Source organism: Triturus cristatus, chromosome 10, assembly GCF_964204655.1.
Source record: "Triturus cristatus chromosome 10, aTriCri1.1, whole genome shotgun sequence".
Classification (NCBI taxonomy): Eukaryota; Metazoa; Chordata; class Amphibia; order Caudata; family Salamandridae; genus Triturus; species Triturus cristatus.
The window spans coordinates 1,233,480,412-1,233,506,973 of record NC_140593.1 but is presented as its reverse complement, the minus strand read 5'-3'; the positions used below and the strand labels follow the sequence as shown (position 1 = coordinate 1,233,506,973).

At 44.9% G+C, this 26,562-nt stretch overlaps 1 protein-coding gene across 2 annotated transcripts in view; it reads right to left on the bottom strand.

Annotated features, from left to right (window-relative positions):
- WNK3 (WNK lysine deficient protein kinase 3) overlaps positions 1–26,562 on the bottom strand; it is a 1,041,636-nt gene that overhangs the window by 674,309 nt on the left and 340,765 nt on the right. For both annotated transcript variants that reach the window (XM_085629857.1, XM_085629858.1), the window contains exon 6: positions 26,423–26,511. In XM_085629857.1, coding sequence (XP_085485983.1) covers positions 26,423–26,511 — 89 coding nt within the window. The remainder of the gene's footprint in view (positions 1–26,422; positions 26,512–26,562) is intronic.

The following is a 26,562-nucleotide window of genomic DNA, read 5'->3' as shown; positions in this document are numbered from 1 at the left end:
AGCCCCTGGTAGGCCTAGGGTACACCTATGCCCTGGGTACCTAGGGTACACTGTACAGGGGCCAATAAGGTGATCCTATCCAAATGGGTTATGCACCTAAAGTACATAGTATTAATTTAGAGAGAGAACAGCAGGGCTGTGGGTCGGATTAGCAGGCCCACAGCCACATCTAGGTCGAAAACCAGTAAAGCAAAAGCAAAAAGTGGGGGTGAACATAGAAAGCAGACCCTACTCTCCTACACCTGTGCACAAACCAAACATGGCATAGCACCTCTTTCACACAATGCAGAATGCGGGGAGAGATGGGAGCAAAGTATGTGCGAAGGTGGCAAGTGATTCTCGATTATAAAAGTATACAATGCAAAGTGTTGAGGGGATGTGCCGGACAGACTTGAGTATGCAGAGCACACACATGTACATGTGAACATACACTGATGGTCTACTGAGTGGAGTAGATAGTGGACGAACCATAATAGTACAGTCAGTAGAGAGGTTTTCGAAAACATAGCACGTACGTGCCCTCCCGCCCCAAATCTTAAGCGTAGTGGGCTGGCTCGGCGTACGCAAGGCTAGCGTAGGGGTATGAATAAAAGGCACGTTTCTCTGGGTGTGGTTCTCTTCCGGAATGGCGAACGTGTCTGCCAGGTTTGCGCAGCTTACACTGCCACGAGGTTGACCTCGTGAGTGAAGGTGGCTGCGTGAATGATGCTCTAAGCCCGCTGGTACTCAGAAACTGTTGTGGCCGCTGCGATGCACATATGCCCCACAGTTCACCTTTCGCTACCGCATTATGTGAAAGAGGGCCCACCACGTGCCGGCGGAAGCTCCTGGGGCGAGGTCTGCAAGGTCGGAAGGTTCCTCAGATCAACGCTGGCTACCGCGACACAGGCGCACAGCGTTCAGTTTGAGGCCCAGCAGCGTGGAGTGCTCTGTATACTAATAACACAGTAGTCGAACAGGTACCAACAGTGGAACGGTGTCTTGATCCCACAATGGACGATGTTAGAACTGCATCTGAGAGTGGAGATGAAGGTACTCTCTTGGAGCAGGTGCAACCAACTGTAGGTCACAATAGTGGAACGGTGTATTGATTCCAGAATGAACGATGTCCGATATTACTTGCTAGTGGGTTTTCACAGAACTCCTTCTGTTCACGTGCATCAGACTCTATGCTTCCGTAGCTAATTGCTGCACATGATTATTTGGCTTGACTGACTGTAGTGGCTGGAGTACACCGCGGAACAGCAGGTCCGAACAGTGAAACGGGGTCTTGATCCCACAATGCACTATGTTAGAACTGCATCTCAGAGTGAAGATGAAGGTACCCCCTTCCACCAGGTGCAACCAACTCTAGGTCCCAACAGTGGAACGGTGTCTTGATCCCACAATGGACGATGTTAGAACGGCATCTGAGAGTGGAGATAAAGGTACTCCCTTCGAACAGGTGCAATCAACTCTAGGTCCTAACAGTGGAACGGTGTCTTGATCCCACAATGGACGGTGTCCGATATTAACTGCTGTTTGCTTTTCACAGAACTGTTTCCGTTGAGGTGCATCAGTCAGTGTCTGTGCTTCCGTAGTTAACTGCTGCACATAATTATTGGGCTTGGTTGACTGTAGTCAGAGGACTACACCGCGGGGCAGAAGGTCCGAACAAGGAAACTTGGTCTTGATTTTATGATTGAGGATGTCAGAAGTTAAAGTCTGTGATGATTTCTGTGTACCCCCTCCGACCAGGTGCAACCAACTCCGTGCATCGGAATTCAACAGCACGTGGCTGTGAGGTGTTAATGGCTACTGCCTCTGGCTTACACTGCGGTCAGCAGGGCTCACAATTCAGATCGAGTTGTGATTGTTTAATTACTGAATTCATTAGGCAACGAACAACAACGTTTTGAAATGTACAGAATATTCTTTTAGTATATTTGCTTGGAGATTTTTTTTTTTAGAGGAGTTATAGGTTTAGTACAATGGTGAAATTAATCTTGCAAGTTCAAAGGAACACTGAAAAGTCTACACTGTGGACAGTTGAAATCGGAATACGAATTGTTTTTATTTATTGCAGAGTTTTCTGTAATTTATGTTGTTGTATTTTGGGAAGAGGAAGTGCGAAAAAGTATTAATGGATGTCTGTGTGACTAATGACTTCAATTTACACTGCAGACAGCAGTGTTCACAATTCAGATCGAGTCGGTATTGTAGATGACGCAGTCCTGTAGGAAAATACATTGCTGCAGTGCGCTCTGTCGGCACCATGCATACGTGTTATCGCAGGCTCCGCACACGCTTTTTCTTGCTTCGCGTACGACAAACTGTAGCTCAAGTCCACCTTATGTAGCTGTGGGTCTTTGCTGATCGCTCTCTCTGGCCTACACTGCAGACAGCAGTGTTCACAATTGAGATCGAGTCGCTATTGCAGATGATGCATTGTTGATGGCAACAGACATTGCTGCTAGTACGGTCCGCTCGCAGCACGCTTCATCGCTGGCTGTGCACATGCTGAATGCTTTTGATGTGGCTGAGTTCACTAGAACTGCTGGACCCCTCATGATACAATCTTTTTGTGTATTATTTCAGATCTACTGCTTGTATCTGAGTATACCACAAGTTATGGTTCTTTTACGATAGAATCTTTTCTGTATTATTTTACATCTACTGTCCCTACCTTACTGCAGCACAAACTATTGACCCTTTTATTATTGAACCTCTGTGTGAGATCCAATGATTACTATTGTAGTTGATGCTAGCAGCAACCATTCCAAGGGCTGGTTTACACTCCGCCCACACGCATCCAGCACAGACGTCACTGAATATGTGACCCTGGTAATAAAAAGGCGTTGCACGCACGTGCCTGTACCCACTTCCACTATCTATCTGTGTCTGTGTGTTCATTATCTATGCATGATACTGCCCCTGGGCCGTACCACATTACATTGTGCTGTGGTCAGCGGATGCAACCAGGTTACCTCTGGCAGTGGGGAAAAGTTCTGTTATGTAGATTTTAGATGCATGGCTATCACAGGTGGAAGGCTGCTTTACAGAGCATGAATATTGATGAAGATGATGGTTGCATGTTGTGTGTAGTGTCAGATATGTGTACATAGCAAAAAGTTTTCAAAAAAGCTCTCTAAGTAGAAGAGGAGTCTCATCAAACGCTGTAGAGAGAATGGCGAAAATGGGTGGGGTCCTCCAACTGTTACAATGGGAAATGTTATGAACCGATCAAATGCTTTTGTTTAAGGTCACATGGGAATCACGCAGCGAGCGCGCAAGGAGACCGCACCGGACGCGATTTTGAGAAAATACTACCATAATATAAGTTTATTACAGTTAGAAATATACAAATGTTTAAAATATTTTAGATTATTGCATGCTTTCATATACACTTTAAAGTTATGTAGATATAGTTTTGAGACATACAAAAAAAATGAGAGAATGGCGTACCCGGCGGGGCACCATACGTCTGTGACGTAACACAGGGCCTGGCAGCGTGCAGTCGTCGCGTACACAACGCACAGCGGGCGCAACCCCATACGTGCATGGCGTAACACGCGGCTTGGTATTGCGTACCCGTCGCATACCAAAGTAGCAGCTGGTGCAACCTCATACTTATATGTTCTTACGCAGGACGTGGTGCCACGAACTCGGATATGGAATGCGCATCATTTCAATATGGCGGATAGGATTTGTGTGCTGATGGAGCTTGGTAGACTACCGGTACGGGACTCTAGTTTTCTCAGGAAAAAAAAACATTTATATAGATTTTTTTGAAGATATAAAACATTACATAAATTTTAAAGTTAAAAAAGGTTTATAGAGTTCGAAAATATAAAAAAAATTAGAAAAAATATAGGTTTTATAAATATTAAAATATGAAATTAATATTTAAAAAACCTTTGAAATGCACTGAAAAAACCATAGGTTTTACAGACGTTATAGTTAGGAATTAGCATTTAAAAAAACCTTAGAAATACACTGAAAAAACCATAGGATTTAAAGACGTTATAGTTAGGAATTAGCATTTAAAAAAACCTTAGAAATACACTGACAAAACCATAGGTTTCAGGGACGTTTTAGTTAGTTGGACATTTCACTCATAGAAAACCATAGAAATTCCCCCGTTATAGTTAGTTGAGCTAACTCGCGCCTCCGCAATGCACTGCTGATGACGTCACATATTACATCATTCATGACATGGTCAGTGACATCACTGATGACATGTCAAATGACATCACTGATGACATGTCAAATGACATCACTGATGACATCATCCACGTGAAAATCTGATGCACCTCATCAGACCCTAATGTAATCGTTGATACACCCACTCTAAAATAGAGACTATAATTTTCAAAACCATGAACACACCAATACTAGTTAGTACATATCCACTCACTAATTCCTAGGTCTACAAACACATCTATTCATTCACCCATACAGTCACTCATACATACAGTTAGCCATCAAAACCGCATTATCATATCCAGTCACATATCTATACAGACACTCACACACCACACCGCCGCTCAATGGTAGAGTTATTCACACATGTAGTCAGTAATGGAAATAATCATAGTTTTATTTACTCACCTGTACAGTTACGCATATACCACCTCACTTATTTAAACATATACTAACACATACTTCCACTCTAATACAATAACTAATACAAACACACACTGATCCATACAGGCACTCTCACAATCACTCAGTCTCACATATAGTCATTTATACACTCCAACACAAATATATACTGCCTTTCAGATCTGCTGTTACTCGCACATGTACCACTGAGGCATCCATTCACTCACCAATACACTCATACCCACACTCACCGAGCCATACAGCCCTTCACAGATATAGACTTGAATACATATACCCAGTGAATTATCCACTCACACATGTATGCCTAGAGTCACACCTTCCACCCATCCACACAGACACTCAGGGACCCATACAGATACTCAGACAACCAATCAATAGCCATATAGATCCTCATTTAACTGCTAACCAACTCATGCAAACGCTTACACACCAACTGACAACCTAAACTGTGTGAATGTCTGTATCAGGCATCTAACACATGCATTAAGTAAGACACAATTAATCACTCACTTATACAGTCAGTTACACACCTACTTAACCATCCATCCTGACTCTTCTACACCCATTCATTCTTCAATACACCTTGACATATATATAAAACATATTTACATTTTACAGAAACACAGTCACTGGATGATGTCATCAGTGATGTCATTTGAGATATCAGTGATGTCACTGACCATGTCATGAATGATGTAATATGTGACGTCATCAGCAGTGCATTGCGGGGGCACGAGTTATAGTTAGCTCAACTAACTATAACAGGGGAATTTCTATGGTTTTCTATGAGTGAAATGTCCAACTAACTATAACGTCCCTGAAACCTATGGTTTTTTCATTGAATTTCTAAGGTTTTTTAAATGCTAATTCCTAACTAGAACGTCTGTAACACCTATGTTTTTTTTTTCAGTGAATATATATATATATATATATATATATATATATATATATATATATATATATATATATAATATATAAATATATATATATATATATTCGAAAAAACTCTCCAAATGTGCAGTCGCGCACAACAGGAATGGACAGCTTCAATCGCCAATGCTTAGTAATCTTCTTTATTTAATAATCGATACGTGCACAGTCCATGACGTGTTTTGAGCCCCTTGGCCCTTGCTCACATGCAATAGGGACTTGCTTAGTTTCTTTTGCATAGATCATGTACCACCTAGTGTCAGAGGGGGTGATAGACAGCTACAACTCAGAAGATTAGAGTCAAGACATATAATTGATAATCAGACCAGGATGCCTTTTGGTTTAAACAGTGGAGAAGAAATGTCCGTTCACCTGTAACAGCAAGAATCTGTTTGGAATTTAGGAAACAGCAGTGATGTTTTTGGCAGAAATATACCCATCCAGGGTTTAAGTGTGTTTTTTATGTATTACTTTATATTTATTGTTTATTGTTTATGAAAGCCCATCCAGGGCGAGATATTGCACTTTACAAACAATAAGAAACTCTAATTTAAGGCAGATTTTGCATGTTCAATAATGGCTGCCACTCCGGGACTGACGGAAGTCCTATGTTCATTGCCATGATACAGGAAATGTATATCTGTTTACTGAATGCGCGCGCCGACCACAATTGACAAAGGCGGCAGCCGAAACGCGTTTTGTCGTGAAGCTTGTCCTTCAAATAAACTGAAGACACTGTTCCCGTGAGTGCTGGTATTTTGTTTAGAGTACCACGAGCCCGTTTACACACGCGGTGTCCGTCACCGCTATGAGAGCACCCGATCGAGAGTGAAGAGGCAAAGACGGAGTTTGGAGCGCGATATATATATATATATATATATATATATATATATATATATATATATATATATATAAATATATAAATATATATATATATTCGAAAAAACTCTCCAAATGTGCAGTCGCGCACAACAGGAATGGACAACTTCAATCGCCAATGCTTAGTAATCTTCTTTATTTAATAATCGATACGTGCACAGTCCATGACGTGTTTTGAGCCCCTTGGCCCTTGCTCACATGACCGCGTTACGTGTATAGCAGTGAATTTTAAAGGAGCAAACCAACCATCACCTGATCAAACTGTTACGGCACTGTCATGGAAACTGAAGAAATACTTTGATGCGTTGTTAGTATATTTAAAATACAATATAAATTTTCTAACAGCCTTAACCATCATAAGCATCCTAGTGCTAAAATATATACTCAAATTTCAATATTACATTAACAAAGATGGATCTTCATTGATGTTGATACATAACGATTATTTCGTTAGTGTCATAACGCTCTACATATATACGGATTCTACATTGATGAATAGTACATTGAAAATGTCAACATAGATACCGCTCTAAGAAAAGAACTGGTTGTGTTATTTAGCTTCGCATAAGCCTGTATATATAAGAACGAGTAACATGATTACAGTGCCGTGCATTAGAAGTGCTCAGTGCTAAAGTGCAGTGTAAATCTAATCTTGAGTGCAATTTAAAAAAAAAAAAGTATTTACTTAATGTCAGCCAATACAAACACCTCATCCCGAAGGAAGATGGACTTTCTACTGTATGCCATTGATACTAGGAAAGTATACCTAGGGCTGATACTGACATAAGGGATCATTGAGAATATTAGTATTGATGTGAATATGGAGCTTAAACTTTGTAACCAAGGAAAAACAGCAGCATGTTGGTGCTGGGTCATTGCTTACTCGGAGTTTGGCATCTATGTTAATCCATAGCATTGAAATCCCAAATTTGCTATACAGCCAGTGATAAGAAAATCAGGCAATTGTAGCACCCCGCAGATAGAGATAGAGATAGAGATAGAGATATAGAGATATATATATATATATATATAGTTTCCCAAGTATTCCCCAGATTTTGAAGGCGCACTCCACAACGGACAGGTAACAACCTTTGTTTGCAGTAGAAAACGTAGTTCTGCCCCGACCTTTAAAGTCCTGATGCCGACGCGTTTCGAAGTTTGCTGCCTTCTTGTTCATAGGCATTCGTGCTCACACAGTCATGCTGGCTTTTAAACCCCATCCCTCTGCATGTTCGTGCTTTCATTGACCTCAGGTGTGTCATCCATAATGGTTTTATACTGATTACGGCACGCTGGGATATGTAGTCCTGTGAAATCGTGAAAAGACACAGAAACCCACCAGAGGGAGTATATTAAAGGCAGAAGGACTACATATCCCAGCGTGCCGTAATAAGTATAAAAACATTATGGATGACACACCTGAGGTCAATGAAAGCACGAACACACAGAGGGATGGGGTTTAAAAGCCAGCATGACTGTGTGAGCACGAATGCCTATGAAAAAGAAGGCAGCAAACTTCGAAACGCGTCGGTATCAGGACTTTAAAGGTCGGGGCAGAACTACGTTTTCTACTGCAAATAAAGGTTGTTACCTGTCTGTTGTGGAGTGCGCCTTCAAAATCTGGGGAATACTTGGGAAACCATATATGGAATATGCTACTTACCGGTATGCATCTGTTCTTGGCATGTAGAGCTGCAGAGTTGTACACTTTGCATAGCTTGCCATCTGGTGTTGGGCCCGGATGTTTGCAGTTTGTTTTTGTTCTTTGGAAGTCACGAGTTCGGTGACTCCTCCTTCGGTCCGTACTGCGCATGGGCTTCGGCTCCATCCTCAGATTGTTTTTCGCCAGCAGGGAAATGATGTGTAGTAATAACAGTGAGAAACCCATGTGTGTTGTATCTAAATAAGATAGACTGGAACGGATACAGGTAGCCGGGGAGGCGGGTGGGCGTGTACAACTCTGCAGCTCTACATGCCAAGAACAGATGCATACTGGTAAGTAGCATATTCCGTTCGAGGCATATGAGCTGCAGATTGTACACTTTGCATAGATTATATAGCAGTACCCAACCTTAGCGGCGACCACCGGTATCCGTTGCAGCGGTTTGAAATAGTGTCTTTAGTACAGCCTGGCCCACACTAGCTTGTTGCTTGGAGTGCACGTCTACACAGTAATGTTTTGTGAAGGTGTGCGGTGTTGACCATGTGGCTGCTTTGCAGATGTCATCTAAGGGTATGTTCCCTAGAAAAGCCATAGAAGCCCCTAACTTTCTTGTAGAGTGGGCTTTAGGTGGAACAGATAATGTTCTTTTTGCCTTTTGATAGCAAATTTGTATGCACTTTACAATCCACCTAGCTATCCCTGATTTAGAGATGGGGTTGCCTTTATGCGGTGGAGAGAAGGAGACGAACAATTGTTTAGTCTTCCTGAAAGGTTGCGTTCTTTGTATGTAGTACAGTAAAGCCCTCTTAACGTCAAGTGTATGGAGAGCCCTTTCCGCAACAGATTGAGGTTGCGAGAAAAAAACAGGTAATTCCACCGATTGATTGAGATGGAAGGGGGAAATTACCTTGGGCAGAAATTTTGGATTCGTACGAAGTATCACTTTGCTGTGATGTATTTATAAGAAGGGTTCCTGTATAGTGAACGCTTGTATTTCACTAACCCTTCTAAGGGAAGTGATAGCTACTAGAAAAGCTGTTTTCCAGGTGAGGAACTGTAGCTCACATTTATGCAGTGGTTCGAAGGGCGGACCCATTAGCCTTGTAAGAACTACATTTAGATTCCATACAGGAGAAGGTGGTGCTCTGGGTGGAATTATGCGTTTAAGGCCTTCCATAAAGGCTTTGACAGTGGGCACCCTGAACAGTGATAAATGCTGTCTGTTTTGCAGGTAAGCAGCAATCGCTGCTAGGTGTAGGTGTATGGAAGAATATGCCAGGTTACACCTTTGAAGATGGAGCAGATAGCATATAATGTGTTGTATGGATGCATCTAAAGGGTCGATGGTATTGTTACGGCAGTAAACAACAAATCTCTTCCACTTTGCGGCATAGCATGCTCGAGTGGTAGAACGTCTGGCTTCCTTGATAATATTCATGCAGTCAGGGGGAAGGTTAAGGTACCCAAATTCTAAGATTTCAGGAGCCAGATCGCAAGGTTGAGCTGCGTTGGGTCCGGGTGTCTGATTTCTCCCTGGTTCTGAGTTAGGAGGCATGGGGACAGGTGCAGTTTTTGATGTGGTACCACTGATAGTTGTAGTAGTGCGGTGTACCACGGCTGTCTGGCCCATGTTGGGGCTACCAGAATGAGCGTGAGGGAGTGCTGTTGCAGTTTCCTGACCACTAATGGAATTAGTGGGAGAGGTGGAAAGGCGTATGCAAATCTGCCTGACCAGTTCATCCATATCGCATTGCCTTTGGACAATGGGTGTGGGTATCTGGCGGCGAAGCTTGGGCATTTTTTGTTTTCGTGGGTGGCGAAGAGGTCTATCTGAGGATGCCCCCATTTGTGGAAGAATGGGCGAAGAACTTGTGGATGCAGTTCCCATTCGTGTATTTGTTGCGTTTGTCTAATGAGCAGATCTGCCATGGTGTTTTGGATACCTGGGACTTGCTGTGCCAGGAGAAAGATGTTTTGTGGAATTGCCCATCTCCATATGCTCTGGGCTAAGCGGGAGAGCTGGGGAGAGTGTGTCCCCCCCTGTTTTTGAATATAATACATTGCAGTCATATTGTCTGTGCGAATGAGGACTGCCTTGGCTGAAATCTGTTTTTGAAAGGATTTTAGGGCTAGAAAGATCGCCAGGAGTTCCAGATGGTTGATGTGGAGCGATTTTTGCTGTGGCGTCCATAGACCTTGCATTGTGAGGTGTAGGAGGTGCGCTCCCCAGCCGGAGAGCGATGCGTCCGCTGTGAGAATCACCTGAGGAACCGGGTCCAGGAACGGCCGCCCTTTGGAAAGGTTTGTGGTGTTCCACCACTGCAGAGAGTGATGGGTGCGGCCGTCCACCAACACCAGATCCGTCAGCTGTCCCTGGGCTTGGTTCCACTGTTGTGCTAGGCACTCTTGGAGTGGACGCATGTGGAGTCTTGCATGGGGCACTATGAAAATGCAAGATGCCATCATCCCTATTAGCTTCATGAACACTCTTGCTGGGAGAGAGTGCTGAGCAATGAACGTTTGGCGCAAGGCTTGTATGCTTGCGATCCTGGCTGAATTGGGATGGGCTATACCCTTGGAGGTGTCTATAGTGGCCCCGAGATATTGCTTTGTGTGAGATGGTATGAGGTGGAACTTTTGGTAGTTCACCGTGAAGCCTAGCTGGTGGAGCAGTTGGATGGTGCTGTTTGTATGTTGCACACATTGGTCGTTGGACGCGGCGTTTATCAGCCAGTCGTCTAAGTAAGGGAAGATGTGAATATGTTGACGTCTGAGGTGTGCTGCTACTACCGCTAAGCATTTGGTAAACACCCGTGGTGCGGTGGTGACCCCGAAGGGGAGAACCGTGAATTGGTAATGCTGACCGTCCACCACAAACCTGAGGTACTTCCTGTGAGAAGGGTGTATTGGAATATGAAAGTATGCGTCTTTCAGATCCAAGGTAGTGAGAAAGTCTCCCTGACAGAGGAGTAGGAGGACTTGTTGTAGGGTGACCATGTGGAAATGGTCTGAATGTATGTAAGCATTTAGAGGCCGGAGGTCCAGAATGGGCCGCAGGGTCCCGTCTTTTTTCGGTATTAGAAAATACAGAGAGTAGACCCCTAAATTTTGCTGATTGACAGGGACCTTCTCTATAGCGTGTTTTTGGAGGAGGGAGATCACCTCCTGTTTGAGCAGTGTGGAATGTTCCTGTGACATTGGACGGTGCCTTGGTGGGGTAGATGTTAGCTCGAGACAGTACCCTGACCGAATAATTTGGGTCACCCATTTGTCCGATGTTATGGACTCCCAGTCGTGAATAAAGTGTCGCAGTCTGCCCCCGACCAGAGTGGGATGGTCTGGGGGGAGCGAGGGGAAGTCATTGTGCGGGCGGTGTGGCAGAACGGGTGGTGTTGGTTTTGCCCCTGCCCTTATTGTTGTTGCCCCTGTATCCACCCCTTTGGTAGCCCTTTGAGAAGGTATTTTGAGGAGGGGACTTGTAGGAGGTAGAGGCGCTATCGGTGGAGTAGCCTCTGCCTGTGCTACGAAAGGACGAACGTCGAAAGGAGCGTCTAGGGGTCTGGGATTGTAATGCCCCCATAGACTTTGCTGTGTCCGTGTCCTTTTTCATTTTTTCTAATGCTTCGTCCACCTTTGGCCCAAATAGGTGTTGTTGGTCAAAGGGGTGATTTAGTATGGATGCCTGGACTTCTGGCTTGAACCCTGAGATCCTGAGCCAGGCATGACGGCGAAGCAGGACACTAGTATTTATAGCTCTAGAAGCAGTGTCCGCTGCATCGAGGGCACATTTAATGGAGGTGTTCGTAATGAGCTTTCCCTCCTGTATTAGGTCATGAGCTTTACATTTGTGTTTCTCCGGGAGGTGTTGCATAAGAGCCTCAAGCTCATCGTAGTGTGCTCTGTCATAACGCACAAGCAGCGCCTGTGTATTCGCAATGCGCCAGATGTTTGCGGCTTGCGAGGCAGTGCGTTTACCAGACGCATCTAAGAGTTTTGATTCCTTATCTGGCGGCGGAGCCTCACCTGAAGACTGGGAGTTGGACCGCTTTCTAGCCGTGGACACAACCAGGGAATCTAAAGGAGCAGGGCCTTTAATGTATGTAGGATCTGTGGGTGCTGCTTTGTACTTTTTTTCTATTCAGGGGTTTAAGACCCTGGCCCTGACAGGGTCTTTGAACACCTCTGCAGCATGTTTGGTAACACCCTTAAGCATGGGCAAGATGGCTGTGGATTTATCCTGAATATCAAATGTATCCAGTAAGAAGTCGTCTTCCACTGGTTCGCTATGTAGTTCCACCCCATGATAGTGTGCTGCTCTCTGCACTAAGTGGTGAAACCCTAGTGAGTCCTCCGGGGGAGATGGCCTGGATGGGTAGAGGTCATCCTGAGGCACATCTGGTATGTCAGGGTTTTGGTAATCCTCCCATGGGTCTGGGGTCCCTGGGGGTGTGGTGTCCATCGGGGCGTCCGCTGGATCATAATCTGGATCCCCGTAATCCGGTTCTGGGGACGGGGTTGGGGAGTGATGAGGCAAGGGTGGCGGAGACCTGGGAGGGAGAGGAGGTGGAAGAGGTGGAGGAGGTGGAGGAGGTGGTGGGGAGGGCACTCTGAGAGGAGACGTGGCAGAGTCCTTCCGTTTGGGCAGTGGAGGAGGAGCTGGTGTGTCAAGACGTCTTTTCTTGAGAGACAAGATCAATAGCCCAGTCTTTGGATCCCTTGATAAGGTCTTTTGAGAAGGATCAGGTGTAAAAAGTTCCGTTGGCGCCGAATCGTCCGCTGGCGCCAATGTTTTCGGAGCCGAGGACTTGGGTGGTTTCTCTGCGCCATGCTTTTTTGGAACCTCCGGTTTTTTCGGCGTCGAGGTAGGCTTCGACGCGGGAGTGTCGGTGCCGAGAGATTTGTGCTTGTGTTTCGTCGGCACCGAGAGGCCAGGTTTCGGCACCGGTGGCTTCGGAGTCGAGCTGGACGTCGCTTTCTTCGGTGCCGAACGGTGTTTATTGACACCAGAAATAGGCTGGCTCGAGCCCGAGCTGCCGTGAGACTTGGGATGCTTCGACACCGGGCCCGAAGGTGGGGTGATAGAAGCTGCATGTTTGGTTTTCCCTAGGCCGGGAGGCGAAGGTGTAACCTGAGTCTCTTTGGATATGGGCGCGGGGGTGGGAGGGGGTAGAGTACTCACGACCCTCTGCGCCGGTGTGATGTCCTCCAGGTCGGAGTCGTCGGCCTCGGAAGCGCTGACGACGTCTTCCTCCTGTTCGATGTGGTGTTGCCCCGAAGCTCCGGTGTCATCTCCGAAGATGTCCGGTGGAGCCGCGGTCGATGAGTGCGCCATAGTGCGTCGAGCTCTTCGATCCCGGATGGTCTTTTTTGATCGAAAAGACTTGCAGGCGGGGCAGTCTCTGGCCTCGTGTTCTGGAGAGAGGCAAAGGTTACACACCTGATGGAGGTCGGTGTGGGGAAATTTAGACCAACATTTTGGGCACTTTTTGAACGGAGTCCTTTCCATCGGCCGGGACCGGAGTCGAGGAGGGCCCAAAGGCCGGTGCCGATGTGTGGAATCGAGAAAGTGCCTCTACGAGAAATGAAGAAGATGAAGAAACTCGATGAACGAGGATTTTCCGTCGAGGCTGGAACCGGAAAAGTTCGAAGCCGGAGCACGAAGTATCACATCCGAGCCCGATGGCGGAAAAAAACAATCTGAGGATGGAGCCGAAGCCCATGCGCAGTACGGACCAAAGGAGGAGTCACCGAACTCGTGACTTCCAAAGACTGTCCAAAGAACAAAAACAAACTGCAAACATCCGGGCCCAACACCAGATGGCGATCTATGCAAAGTGTACAATTTGCAGCTCATATGCCTCGAACATATATATATATATATATATATATATATATATATATATATACACACACATACACACTCTCCAAAACTGCAGATTGCTGGCTTGCTCCTAATCGCTGGTGGTGCCGCAAAAAGCGCTACCACGAGCGCCCTTATGAAACAAATTAATTCCACTCCAATAAAGTAGGATTGCACTGAAGACGTGTCTTAAACGTTTAAAAAAAAAACTTTTAGTCAAGGCATCATCAGATTCAGGCCGCATTTTGGCTGTCCTACTGCCTTTGTCACAGTGCGAGAAGCCATTTTACAAACACTGTAAATAACCACAATGTAAATAGTGTAAAAACAAACCTGAAGAAAATTCTCTGTGTGATCTCATCTTGTGCAATACTCATTAATACTACAGACCTGAAGAACAAGTTACATACCTTAGGTAACGCTTTTTCTGGTGGAGACAATGTCTGCCTGTGGATTCCTAACCTTTTGAATTACCCCTGCTCCAGCATTCCACAGAAATTCTTTTCACACCTCTCCCACGTCGACGAGGACGTCATAATAGCACAGCTCCGCTCGCGATACCATAGGACTTCACCGAATTTTTCCCGTGCCTTCGAGGCAAACGGGCAGACCAACAACATAACACAAGTATATTCAGTATATATATATATATATATATATATATATATATATATATATATATATATATACATACACATATACATATACATATACATATATACACACACACATCCAAATGAAAGGTTGTCCACAAACAGAGAGCCAACACAGGTAAGTTTTCTTAATCACGAATTTACTTGTAGCAGCAGACTTTGCAATGCAAACAAGAGCACCTTCAGTGACGCCAGACGCGTTTCGGGTAAAGTCTCCCTTCCTCAATGGCGTTTCATCACAGTAAGACAGTCTGTTTTTTTACCTCTTTATCAAGTACTTTATCGCCTCAGTGGGCGTGGCTCGCTAAGCCTTGTGGTTCATTGAGTTTTAGCAGTTAATATTGCTCTCTGAGCTTGTCTCTTCTTTCCACATACAAAGTTATCAAATGCCTCAGTGGGTCGATGTTCGAGGTCACATCACTCAGGCTGCTTTGTTTTTGCTGACATTGAGGAAGGGAGACTTTACCCGAAACGCGTCTGGTGTCACTGAAGGTGCTCTTGTTTGCATTGCAAAGTCTGCTGCTACAAGTAAATTCGTGATTAAGAAAACTTACCTGTGTTGGCTCTCTGTTTGTGGACAACCTTTCATTTGGATATATATATATATATATATATATATATATATATATATATATATATATATATATATATATATATATATATATATATATATATATATATATAAATATATATATACACAAATACATATAGAATCTAAATAAGTAAAAAGGAAAAACCAATAACCAAAGCATTTCCTAGCAACTGACTATGTCAGACAGTCTGAACATTTTCGGTATATGCAGGACAACAACGGGGAGTCTGGTGTTTCAGTGAGGAATCCACAGGCAGATATTGTATGCACCAAAAAAAGGGTTACCGAAGGTAAGTAACTTCTCCTTCGGATGGATACATCTACCTGTGGATTCCTCACCTTTTGAATTGAATCCCCAAGCTATCCTTCTCCCAGAGGAGGGTGTCCACCTGCCTATACCACACAATCTTGCAGTACAGAGCATGGAAAATGGCCTTCCCGCCTAACCTCCAAATCCAAGCAGTAATGCTATGCAAAGGTGTTGAGGGAGGCCCAAGTTGCCGCCTTACAGATGTCTGCAAAAGGAACACCTCTAGCCAAAGAAGAAGATTTAGCTCTGGTGGAATGAGCCTGAATACCTTCAGGAGCCGCCTCCTTGGCCAGGGCGTAGCAGATCTTGATGCACAAGATGATCCACCTGGACAGTGTTCGTTTGTGGACAGATTTGCCTTTCATTCGTCCGATGTAGCTCACGAAGAGCTGATAAGCCAGCCTTAGGTCCCTGGATCTGTCCAGGTAGAAGCTGACAGCTCATCTTAGGGTCCAGGCGATGAAATCCCTCCTCCTCCTTGAAAGGGTGAGGGGGGGAGATAGAAGGTAGGTAAAGTAATAGTCTGTCCTAAATGGAAAGGAATAACCACCTTAGGCAGGAAAGCAGCCCTGGTCCTGCGAACCGTATTTTCTGCATGAATGGTTAAGAATGGAGGTTTAGAACTAAGAGTGTGAAGCTCACTTACCCTCCTGGCTGAAGTAATGGTGATCAGAAAGACAGTCTTAAAAGAAAGGGCGCTCAACCGACAACTATGAAGAGGCTCAAAAGGAGAACCCATCAAAAAAGTAAGTACTAAATTCAAATCCCACTGAGGCATAATAAAGGGAGTGGGAGGAAACCTATTGGTGAGGCCCTTAATGAACCTCATAACAATGGGAGACTTAAATAAAGACGGCTGATCTGGCAACCAGAGGAAAGCCGACAAGGCTGACAAATAACCCTTTACCATAGCCACAGCACAACCCTGCTGGGCCAAGTAAAGTGAAAATCCTAGAACGTCAGATAAGTGGGCTTTCAAAGGATCAATCTACCTCTCTACACACCAATTCACAAACTTGGAACACCTAGAGGAATAAATAGATTTGGTGGAGTGTTTCCTGGATGATAAAATAACATCCACCACATCCGGTGGGAGAGAGAAAGAACTCAGATTGCCCTTTCAATCTCCAGGCATGAAGGTGAAGGCTCTGGAGGTGGGGGTGTAGAACCTGCCCCTGCGAGGAGGTCTGCACTGAGAGAGATGAAGCGGAGGGTGCAGTGAGAGGTGAAGTAGATCTGTGTACCACACCCTTCATGGCCAATCCGGAGCAAGCAATATGACTTGGGCCCAGTCTTCGCGAATATTCCTCAGAACTCGAGGAATCAAGGGTATGGGAGGAAACACGTAAAGGAGTTGCGAGCTCCAATCCAAATGAAACGCATCCCCCAACGCTCCCTGCATCGGATACTGAAGGCTGCAGAACAACAGGCAGTGCGCGTTCTCCTGAGCGGCAAAAAGGTCCAACTGAGGAGACCCCCACATACTTCAGATGAGCTGGACCACCTCCTGATGAAGCCGCCACTCGTGATCGGACAAATAATGCAGACTAAGACTGTCCGCACGCACATTTAGCACTCCTACCAGATGACTTTCCATCACGCAAATTTGATGGCCCTGAGCCCAGGACCAGAGCCGCAGAGCCTCTCTGCAGAGACGATACGACCCTACCTCTCCCTGTTTGTTTATGTACCACATCGCGGTAGTGTTGTCCGTCAGGACTTTAACCGACTGACCGCGAATGGAGGGTAGGAAGGCCTTGAGAGCCAAACGTATCTCCCGCAATTCCAAAAGGTTGATGTGCAGCAACCTTTCCTCTGGAGACCAAAGACCTTTGATCTCCAGATCCCCCAGATGAGCACCCCACCCTAAAGTGAAAGTATCTGTGATCACTGTGGCCATCGGGGGGAGGAGGTTGAAAGGGCTTTCCTTGCGACAGGTTGCCCTGCACACTCCACCATATCAGCTCCGCTGCAGTGTCTCTGGAGATTCTGACCTTCTCTCCGAGATCTTCATTGTGCTGATACCACTGCCTGTGGAGGCACCACTGGAGTGCCCTCATGTGCCAGTGTGCATGGCTGACCAACAGTATTCAGGAAGCGAAACGACCGAGCAGGCATAGGACCTTCAGGACTGGAACAACCGCTCCATCGTGAAACAAAGGAATCCTCTCCTCAATGTCGATAATCCTCTGCGGTGGTGGTAAAGCTCGACATGCAGTAGTGTCCAGTACTACCCTTATGAACAGGCTGCGCTGAGAGGGCACCAGGTGAGATTTGGGCACATTTATCGAGAAACTGAAGTTGAACAACAATCGCGTTCTTGCATGTAAGTGACGCAACACCATCTCTGGTGACATTGCTTTGAGCAGGCAGTCGTCCAGATAGGGGAAAACCGGAATCCCCAACCTCCTGAGATGTGCCGCCACCCCCGCCATCACCTTTTTGGAGACCCGTCGTGCGAAAGTTAGACCGAATGGGAGGACTGCAAACTGGTAGTGCTGTGACCCTACTGTAAACCGGAGACACTTCCGATGCGACTTCAGAATAGGGATGTGGAAATACGCATCCTGTAAGTTGATCAACGCCATCCAGTCTTACTGTTGCAGCGCCAGAAAAACCTAAGCTAAGGTCAACATTTTGAACTTTTCCTGCCGTAGGTCAAAATTCAAAACCCTTAGGTCCAGGATCGGTCTTAGCCAACCCCCTTTCCTGCTCCGGAACCACCTCTATTACAAATTTCTGTAGCAAGACAAGAACCTCCTGCTGCAGAAGCAGCAAATTGTCCTCTCAACAGCAGTCCTGGCGAGGAGGGTAAGGAGGAGGAAACTCTTGAAAAGGTAGGGTGTACCTATTTTCCACAAGATTCAAAACCCAACTGTCTGAGGTAACTGATTTCCAATCTTGTAGAAAATGGGACACCCGATCCCCTACAGGACCAGCATGCTCCAAGATGGGGGATCTAGAGCAGCTTTCCCGTGATACCAGTGGTGGGGACAGGGGAGGAGGAGGAGGATGAGAAGGAAGACTGCTGTCGAGAAGCTCCCCGAAGACTGCCTCAACCTTTTCCTCTGTACGACCTGTACAGAGGGTTCTGCTGCTGCTGTTGCTGAGGCTGCTGACGGCATCGAAAGGAAGCCGCCTTCCCAAAGGCTTGATACCTTTTGTACCCATAGCCCCTGGGCTGGGACTGCAGGCCCAAGGATCTTGCAGTAGCCCTACTGTCCTTGAATCGCTGCAGCGCAGAGTCCGCCTTGGTTCCAAACAATCTTGACTCATCGAATGGTAGTTTCAGTAAAGTAGCCTGTACATCAGGTTTTTCGCCTGAAGATCTAAGCCAGGCATGCCTTCTAGTAGCAATCGAGGAACCCATCACTCTGCCGACCAAGTCTGCTGTGTCCAGACCCGACTGGATGACCTGATGGGCTGCTGTGGCGAATCTGAAAGTGCCTTAAGAAAATGAACACGATCATCTTCAGAAAGTTCAGGAGTCAATTGCTTGACGGAGTCCATTAGAGCATTAATGTACCTCCCCAGCAAATAAGTGGCGTTTGTTGATTTCAGAGCCATACTTGCCGAGGAAAACACCTTTTTGGCTGACTGCTCTAACTTCTTTGAGTCTCTATCCCCCGGGGTGGTAGGGAAGGAACCAGTTGACTGCTTGGAACAAGAAGCCTGAACCACTAAGCTTTCTTGAGATGGATGGGCAGAAAGGAAAGCTAGGTCATGAGGAGCAATGCCTCATTGAAAGGCAGCAGAGGTTCATTATAAGAGGAAGGAGCATTTAGCACTTTACCTCAGCTGAGGGCAACTGAAGGTCCAACAAATCAGCAGCTTTTCTGATGACCAAGTGAGAAGGGACAACATCCTGTGATGGTAAAGCTTTAGGAGAAGAAAGCTCCCACTCCGGGGAAGTATCAAGGCCACTAGCCTCACGTAGACCTTCGAATTAGTCTACGGAGTCAAGAATCTCCCTTCCTCCTGCTCTTGCTGGTACTCATCTTCCTTCAGCAGATTTTGCGCTTTATTACTGGAATGCTGCTTCGGGATCGGCAGCGCCGCCGCCAGCCGCGGTGCCAACAGTGTCGAAGGAGGACCTTCCAAAGTGGGCAACGGCATCGATAGAGTCCGGGACGATGCCGGCGCAACACCAGACGGCGCCGGTGATTGTGAAATCTGAGTCGAAAACCTTGGTGCCGGGAACTGCCAAGATGGAGCTGTTGGCATAAAAGGCACAAAAGGCGCCTGGGCATACTGCTGGGGATGCCCAAATTAAAGGCAAGCGGACCCAGGGGGCCAGAAGGCGCACCGGTAGGGTAGGATGCCCTGGCAAACATCGCATTAAGGAAATGTGAAGGATTCGATTCTGGTCAAACAGGATAAGGATCCAAAATCCCCTGGTCTGGATCTATCCGAGGCCGTACGGGGGCTGAGGCTGTGGAGCTGGAGACATCGGCGCCCGCACAGGTGAAGCCGCAGGAACAGGAGAAGTCTCCCTCAGAGCCGGAGAATTCCTGGGCGCCAGAGAGCCTCTGGGCACCGGAGAATTCCTGGGTGTCGGCGAATCCCTCGGAGCCAGAGAGTGGGCCGAAGTTGTCTGCAGAGAAGGAGAAGGCGACGGAGAGATAAAGTCATTTTCACGACACCACTGTATGGGAGAGACGGATTTAGAAGCCCTGCCCTTCAAAGAACGACATTGTGATCCATGTCTTCTCTTTGACTTCTTATGCTTCTGCGACTTCGAAGTATGCGAGGTCGACGACTTCTATCGCTTACGACCCCTCTTCTCCTTTTTTCCCTGCGCCATGAAGAGTTTGGCCTCACGTTCTTTCAGCGCCTTCGGGTTAATCTCCCGACACCATGAACACCCTTTGATGTCGTGGTCTGAAGAAAGACACCAAAGAGTCGTCGTGGGGGACTGTGATAGACATATGGCCCCCACACTCCCTGCAGGGCTTGAAACCCGACTTCTTAGAAGTAGCCATTCTCACTGCAACACGAAGAAGATGAAAACACAAAGTAATCACAGTAAAATAGAGTCCCAGAAAAAAAACGTTACGCGCCGACCGCGCGGAAAAAAGGGAACTGACGTCAGCAAGCCGACGAGGTCTTCTTATGGCTCCGGTGAAGTCATATGGTGTCGCGAGCGGAGCCGTGCTATTATGACATCCTCATCGACGTGGGAGAGCTAAGAAAAGAATTTCTGTGGAATGCTGGCGCATGGGTCATTCAAAATGTGAGGAATCCACAGGCAGATGTACCTATCAGAATCGGTTTTCTAATAAGCAATTTAGAGATTTTACATATGCTCCCTGGTACTCCTGGCACTTCCTTTGCAACTCCTAGCCTCAGAGGGGCAAACCTTTTGCCTCCTCAGATGGCAGATGTCACAAAGGAAGTGCCAGGAATAGCAGCGAGCAAGCTAGAGGTCACAGCTGTGACCCCCCCGACTGCCCCCCAAAGGACGTCCATGAGGCCCCATCTGTCATTTCTCAAGAAACTCATCATAAAACTAAGGTAAAGTATGGCAGCATATCACACTTTTTTCCCCTTTATCTAATATGCAACTTTGGGGCTCCCCGCACGTGGATAGGACGATTCAGTGCACAGGATTATCAATGGCGATCCTCTGAATGAGAACTTTCATAATCTTAACCTTGGAGACCTTCAAAAAACAATTATCTTTCTAAACAGACATGCAACTTAAAAATTGAACTATGCAGAATGGGCCGAGAACTCGCTTTTAGAGAGGCCTGAAAACTTTGTTGTTCATGAGCTACAGTCATCTGCTGCAGTTCTGTTGGTGCTGTGTTGTTTCTTGTGTTGGGAGGCCTTCAGGTAGCCCTGCGCTTTACAAATCTTATAGAGCGGAAGGAAGTAGAGAAGAATAGAGTATACAAGTAGAGCAGAATAGAGAATAAAAGAGGAAAGGAGAGTAGAATGGAACAGAGAGGAATGGAGTAGACAGGAATAGAATGCAATAGAATGGAATAGATTAGAGTATATGAAATAATATATAATGAAATACCAGCATTTTTAAAGCTCACAGCTACCTCCGAAGAGGTGTCCCAGCGCTGGGGGTCGTCGGGAAGATTAAGCGAGCTATTGCCCAGAGTCACAAGGTGCTGGGCTAACCTGCCGCCAGCGCCGGGGATCGAACCTGTGTTTCGGAGTCAGCCTCCCTGGCCGCTGCACTACACCTCTACCCTATAGTAGAATGGAATAAAGGAGAGGAGAGGAGAGAAGGAGTAGAGTGGACTGGAGTGGACTCGGAATAGAATGGAGTAGAGGAGAGTAGGAGTAGAGTAGAATAGAGTAGAATGGAATAGAGTAGAATGGAATAGAGTAGAATGGAATAGAGTAGAATGGAGTAGAGTAGAATGGAGTAGAGTAGAATGGAGTAGAGTAGAATGGAGTAGAGTAGAATGGAGTAGAGTAGAATGGAGTGGAATGGAATATAGAGTCAAATGGAGTAGAGTAGAATGCAATAGAGTAGAGGAGAGTAAGAGTAACGTAGAGTAGAATGGAATAGATGAGAGTAGAATGGAATAGAGTAAAGGGGAGTAGAGTAGAATGGAGTAGAGTAGAATGGAGTAGAGTAGAATGGAGTAGAGTAGAGGACAATTGAGTAGAATAGAGTAGAATGGATTAGAGTGGAATAGAGTAGAATAGACTAGTATGGAATAGAGTAGAATGGACTAGAATAGAGTAGAATAGAGTAGGATGGAATAGAGTAGAGTAGATAATTAAGGCTCTCTGTTTTCTGTTTTTACTGATTTTTACAGATACATATAGACAGAAAACCATTTATTTCCTTTCTATATTTATTTTAAATTGTGGATAAAAATGGGATTTTTTTTATTTTTTTTTATTTTTTTTTAGAGATTCTAAAACCTGCCCGTCTTGACTGGCATGCCAATAGCTGGGCTGATTGACAGGTAAGGGATCTTAAAAAAAGAATGGAAATTCACTAAAGAGGCTTAAACAGCAGTAGATGTGCACAACCTTGATACTAAAATGTTCATGTTTTCTTAGAAGTGCATTGATTTATCATCTGTGGGTGTTCCCATCACTGGAACCTATCAGGCATTCAAGCACGAATGCACATTTATTGGTTACATAATTGTGGAAAAATACTAGTTTCAACTTCATTTATTCACAAAACCCCAAATAAATATGGATAAATACAGACGTAAATGTCAGAAAAAGTAAAAAACCATAAAACCAGGAGCCCTAATTATAATAGAATAGAGTAGAATGGAATAGAGTAGAATAGAATAGAGTAGAAAGGAGTATAATGGTGTAGAGTATAACAGAACTAAGTAGAATAGACTAGAACAGAGTAAAATAGAGTCGAGTCGAATGGAATAGAGTCGAGTCGAATGGAATAGAGTCGAGTCGAATGGAATAGAGTCGAGTCGAATGGAATGGAGTCGAGTCGAATGGAGTCGAGTCGAATGGAGTCGAGTCGAGTCGAATGGAGTCGAGTCGAGTCGAGTCGAATGGAATGGAGTCGAGTAGAATGGAATGGAGTCGAGTAGAATGGAATGGAGTCGAGTAGAATGGAATGGAGTCGAGTAGAATGGAATGGAGTCGAGTAGAATGGAATGGAGTCGAGTAGAGTAGAATGGTAGAGTATAATTGAATAGATTAGAATGGAGTAGAATAGATTAGAGTAAAATACAGAAGAATTGAATAGAGTAGAGTATATTGGAATAGAGTAGAATAGAATGGAATGGATTTGAATAGAATGGAATAGAGAAGAACGTAGTAGAATGGAGTGGAGTGGAGTATAATAGAATGGAATAGAGAAGAGTAGAGTAGAGTAGAATAAAATAGAGTAGAATGGAATAGAGAAGAGTGGAGTAGAGTAGATTGGAATAGAGTGAATAGAATACAGTGAATGGAATAAAGTAAAGTAAAGTAGAGTAGAGTAGATTAGGATGGAATAGAATAGACTAAAATAGAATTGAATGGAATAGAGTAGAATATAGCAGAGTAGAATAGAGAGGAATACAGTAGAATAGAGAGGAATAGGGTACAATAGAGTAGAATAGACTAAAGTAGAATGGAGTAGAATGGAATAGAGAAAAATAGAATAGAGTAGAAAGGAGTAGAGTAGAATAGAAAAGAGTAGAATGGAATAGAATAGAGTGAAATAGAGTAGAATGGAGTAGAGTAGAATGGAGTAGCGTAGACTAGAGTAGAGTAAAATAAAGTAGAATGGAATAGAGTATAGTATATTGGAATAGAGTAGAGTAGAATGGAGTAGAGTGCAGTAGAATAGAGCAGAGTAGAATTGAATGGAATTGAGTAGAATGGAATACAGAAGACTAGTAGAATGGAATAGAGTAGAGTAGAATAGAATAGAATAGAGAAGAATGGAGTAGAGTAGACTGGAGTAAAATAGAATAGAATAAAATAGAGTAGAGTAGAATGGAATAGAGAAGAGTGGAGCAGAGTAGAAGAGAATATAGTAGAAGAGAATAGAGTAGAATGGAATAGAACAGAATGGAATAGAGTACAATGGAGTAGAGTACAATGGAGTAGAGTACAATGGAGTAGAGTACAATGGAGTAGAGTACAATGGAGTAGAGTACAATGGAGTAGAGTACAATGGAGTAGAGTACAATGGAGTAGAGTACAATGGAGTAGAGTACAATGGAGTAGAGTACAATGGAGTAGAGTACAATGGAGTAGAGTAGAGTACAATGGAGTAGAGTAGAGTACAATGGAGTAGAGTAGGATAGAGTATAATACAGTAGAGTATAATAGAGTAGAGTAGAATGGAATATAATAGAACATAATAGAGTATAATAGAATAGAAAGGAATAGAGTATAATGGAATAGAATAGAGTAGAGTATCATAGAACAGGATAGAATGGAATAGAGTAGAATGGAATAGAGTAGAGTAGAATGAAATAGAGTACAGTAGAGTAGAATGAAAGAGTAGAATGGAATAGAATAGAATAGAGTAGAGTAGAGTATAATAGAATATAGCAGAGTTGAATAGAGTAGAATATAGCAGAGTTGAATAGAGTAGAATATAGCAGAGTTGAATAGAGTAGACGAGAATAGAGAGGAATATAGTAGAATAGAGAGGAATAGAGTTGAATAGGGTACAATAGAATAGAAAAGAGAGGAATAGAGTAGAATAGGGTACAATAGACTAAAACAGATTAGAACAGAGTAGAATGAAGTATACTGGAGTAGAACAGAGTGGAAGTGAATACAGTAGAGTAAAATAGACTACAGTAGAATTGAGTACAGTAGACTAGAATAGAGTAGGTGAGAATACAGAAGAATAGAATAGAGTAGAATAGAGTAGACTAGAGTAGCTTAGAATTGAGTACTGTCAAGAATTCCTGTCATGCGAGGGGAGGAAAACGGTAACCAGCGAAAACGGACTACATCTCCCAGGATGCTTAGCGGTTGAGAGGTTATGTAAACAGGAGAGCTGTTACATAACTCAAGGAAAACACGCCCTTATGTAAACAGGAGAGCTGTTACATAACTCAAGGAAAACACGCCCTTATGTAAACAGGAGAGCTGTTACATAACTCAAGGAAAACACGCCCTATAAAGGGAGGAACCGGGAGGTACAACGCTGTCGGATATTGTGTTTACAACCGACGTACCTGCTTAGTGAAGAGCAGTGTTCCGGAGTGGTGCTCCAGTAAGGCAAGAACGGAGGTAGGTCGAGTCGTTACTCCCTGGGCCGTGTCTTGCCCCATCGTCACCTGTAAAGGACCCGGAAGCTCTAACGGATAACCATTGAGCTTCGCTTTTTGACTCGGCTGAGTCAAAGCGCAGTGGCGCTTTTGCTGGTTGGAGTCGTAACTCCCAGCCCGACCAGAGATACAGGGACTGCCAGCTGTAACGCACACCAGGAGGTGTTTGCCGCGTTACAGACTCGGAAGTCCACAGGATCGATCGAGCGGCTGCTCTCGGTTCAGTCTTCTTTGCTTGTGATTCGGGTATCGGTGACGCATCACCAGGAGGTGACTCCGCGTCCCGGTGCAGTCTGAGGAAGAGGTTGAGCGGCTGCTCCCTTCAGGTAGAGACCCCGGCTGGGTGTTTCCCTGACTCCTCGATTCTCCCCAACACTCTTCGTGCCCCTCACAGCCTACCGATTGGCATTGTCGGCCATTTCATTTCTGCCCTCTGTTGGCATACGCCGGGATCGGCGTATATGCAGAGGACGGTTAGGACCATCTGTGCTGTGGGCTGGTAACGTACTTAGCCTGGAGGATTCCAGTGACTATAACCTTTGTTTATTCCTTGTATTATTTTTGCCTTCATTAAAATAACTAAACCTTCACAAGTGGTTGCGTTCTCATTATCGTGTCTGTTAAACGATCCTGAGACGTTCAGGGCGTTACAAGTACGGTAGAAGAGAATACGGTAGATTAGAATAGAGTAGAATACAGCAGAATAGAGTAGAAGAGAATGGAGTAGAGTAGATTAAAGTAGATTATAGTAGAATGGAGTAGAACAGAGTAGAAGATAATACGGTAGAGTAGAAGTGAATACGGTAGAGTAGAGTAGACTAGAGTAAAAAAGAATACAGTAGAATAGAGAAGAGTAGAGTAGGTGAGAATAAAGAACAGAGTAGAGTAGAGTAGAGTAGAATACAGTAGATTAGAGTAGAATACAGCAGATTAGAATAGGCTAGAGGAGAAGAGAATGCAGTAGAATACCGTTGAATGGCTTAAAGTAAAGTAGAGTAGAATTGAGTAGATTAGACTAGAAGAGAATAAGGTAGAGTAGATAAGTGTAGAATAGAGTGGAGTAGAATAGAGTAAAGTAGTGAAGAGTAGATTAGAATAGATAGAGTAAATTGGAATTCAGCAGAATAGAGTAGAAGAGAATAGGCTATACATAGGGTGGACGTGTAAGCAACAAGTCCACAGCACCTGCACGGTCTACTCACCGCTCAGCTTTGTTCTGCCGGATACACTCGTCTATGATCTCCTTCACTTCCGGATCCGTGACCTTGTTGAAACTGGCGGGTTTGATGCCCTGCACAGAAAAGAGGGAGTGGTCAATGAGGGGGTGGTAATCGAGGGGTGG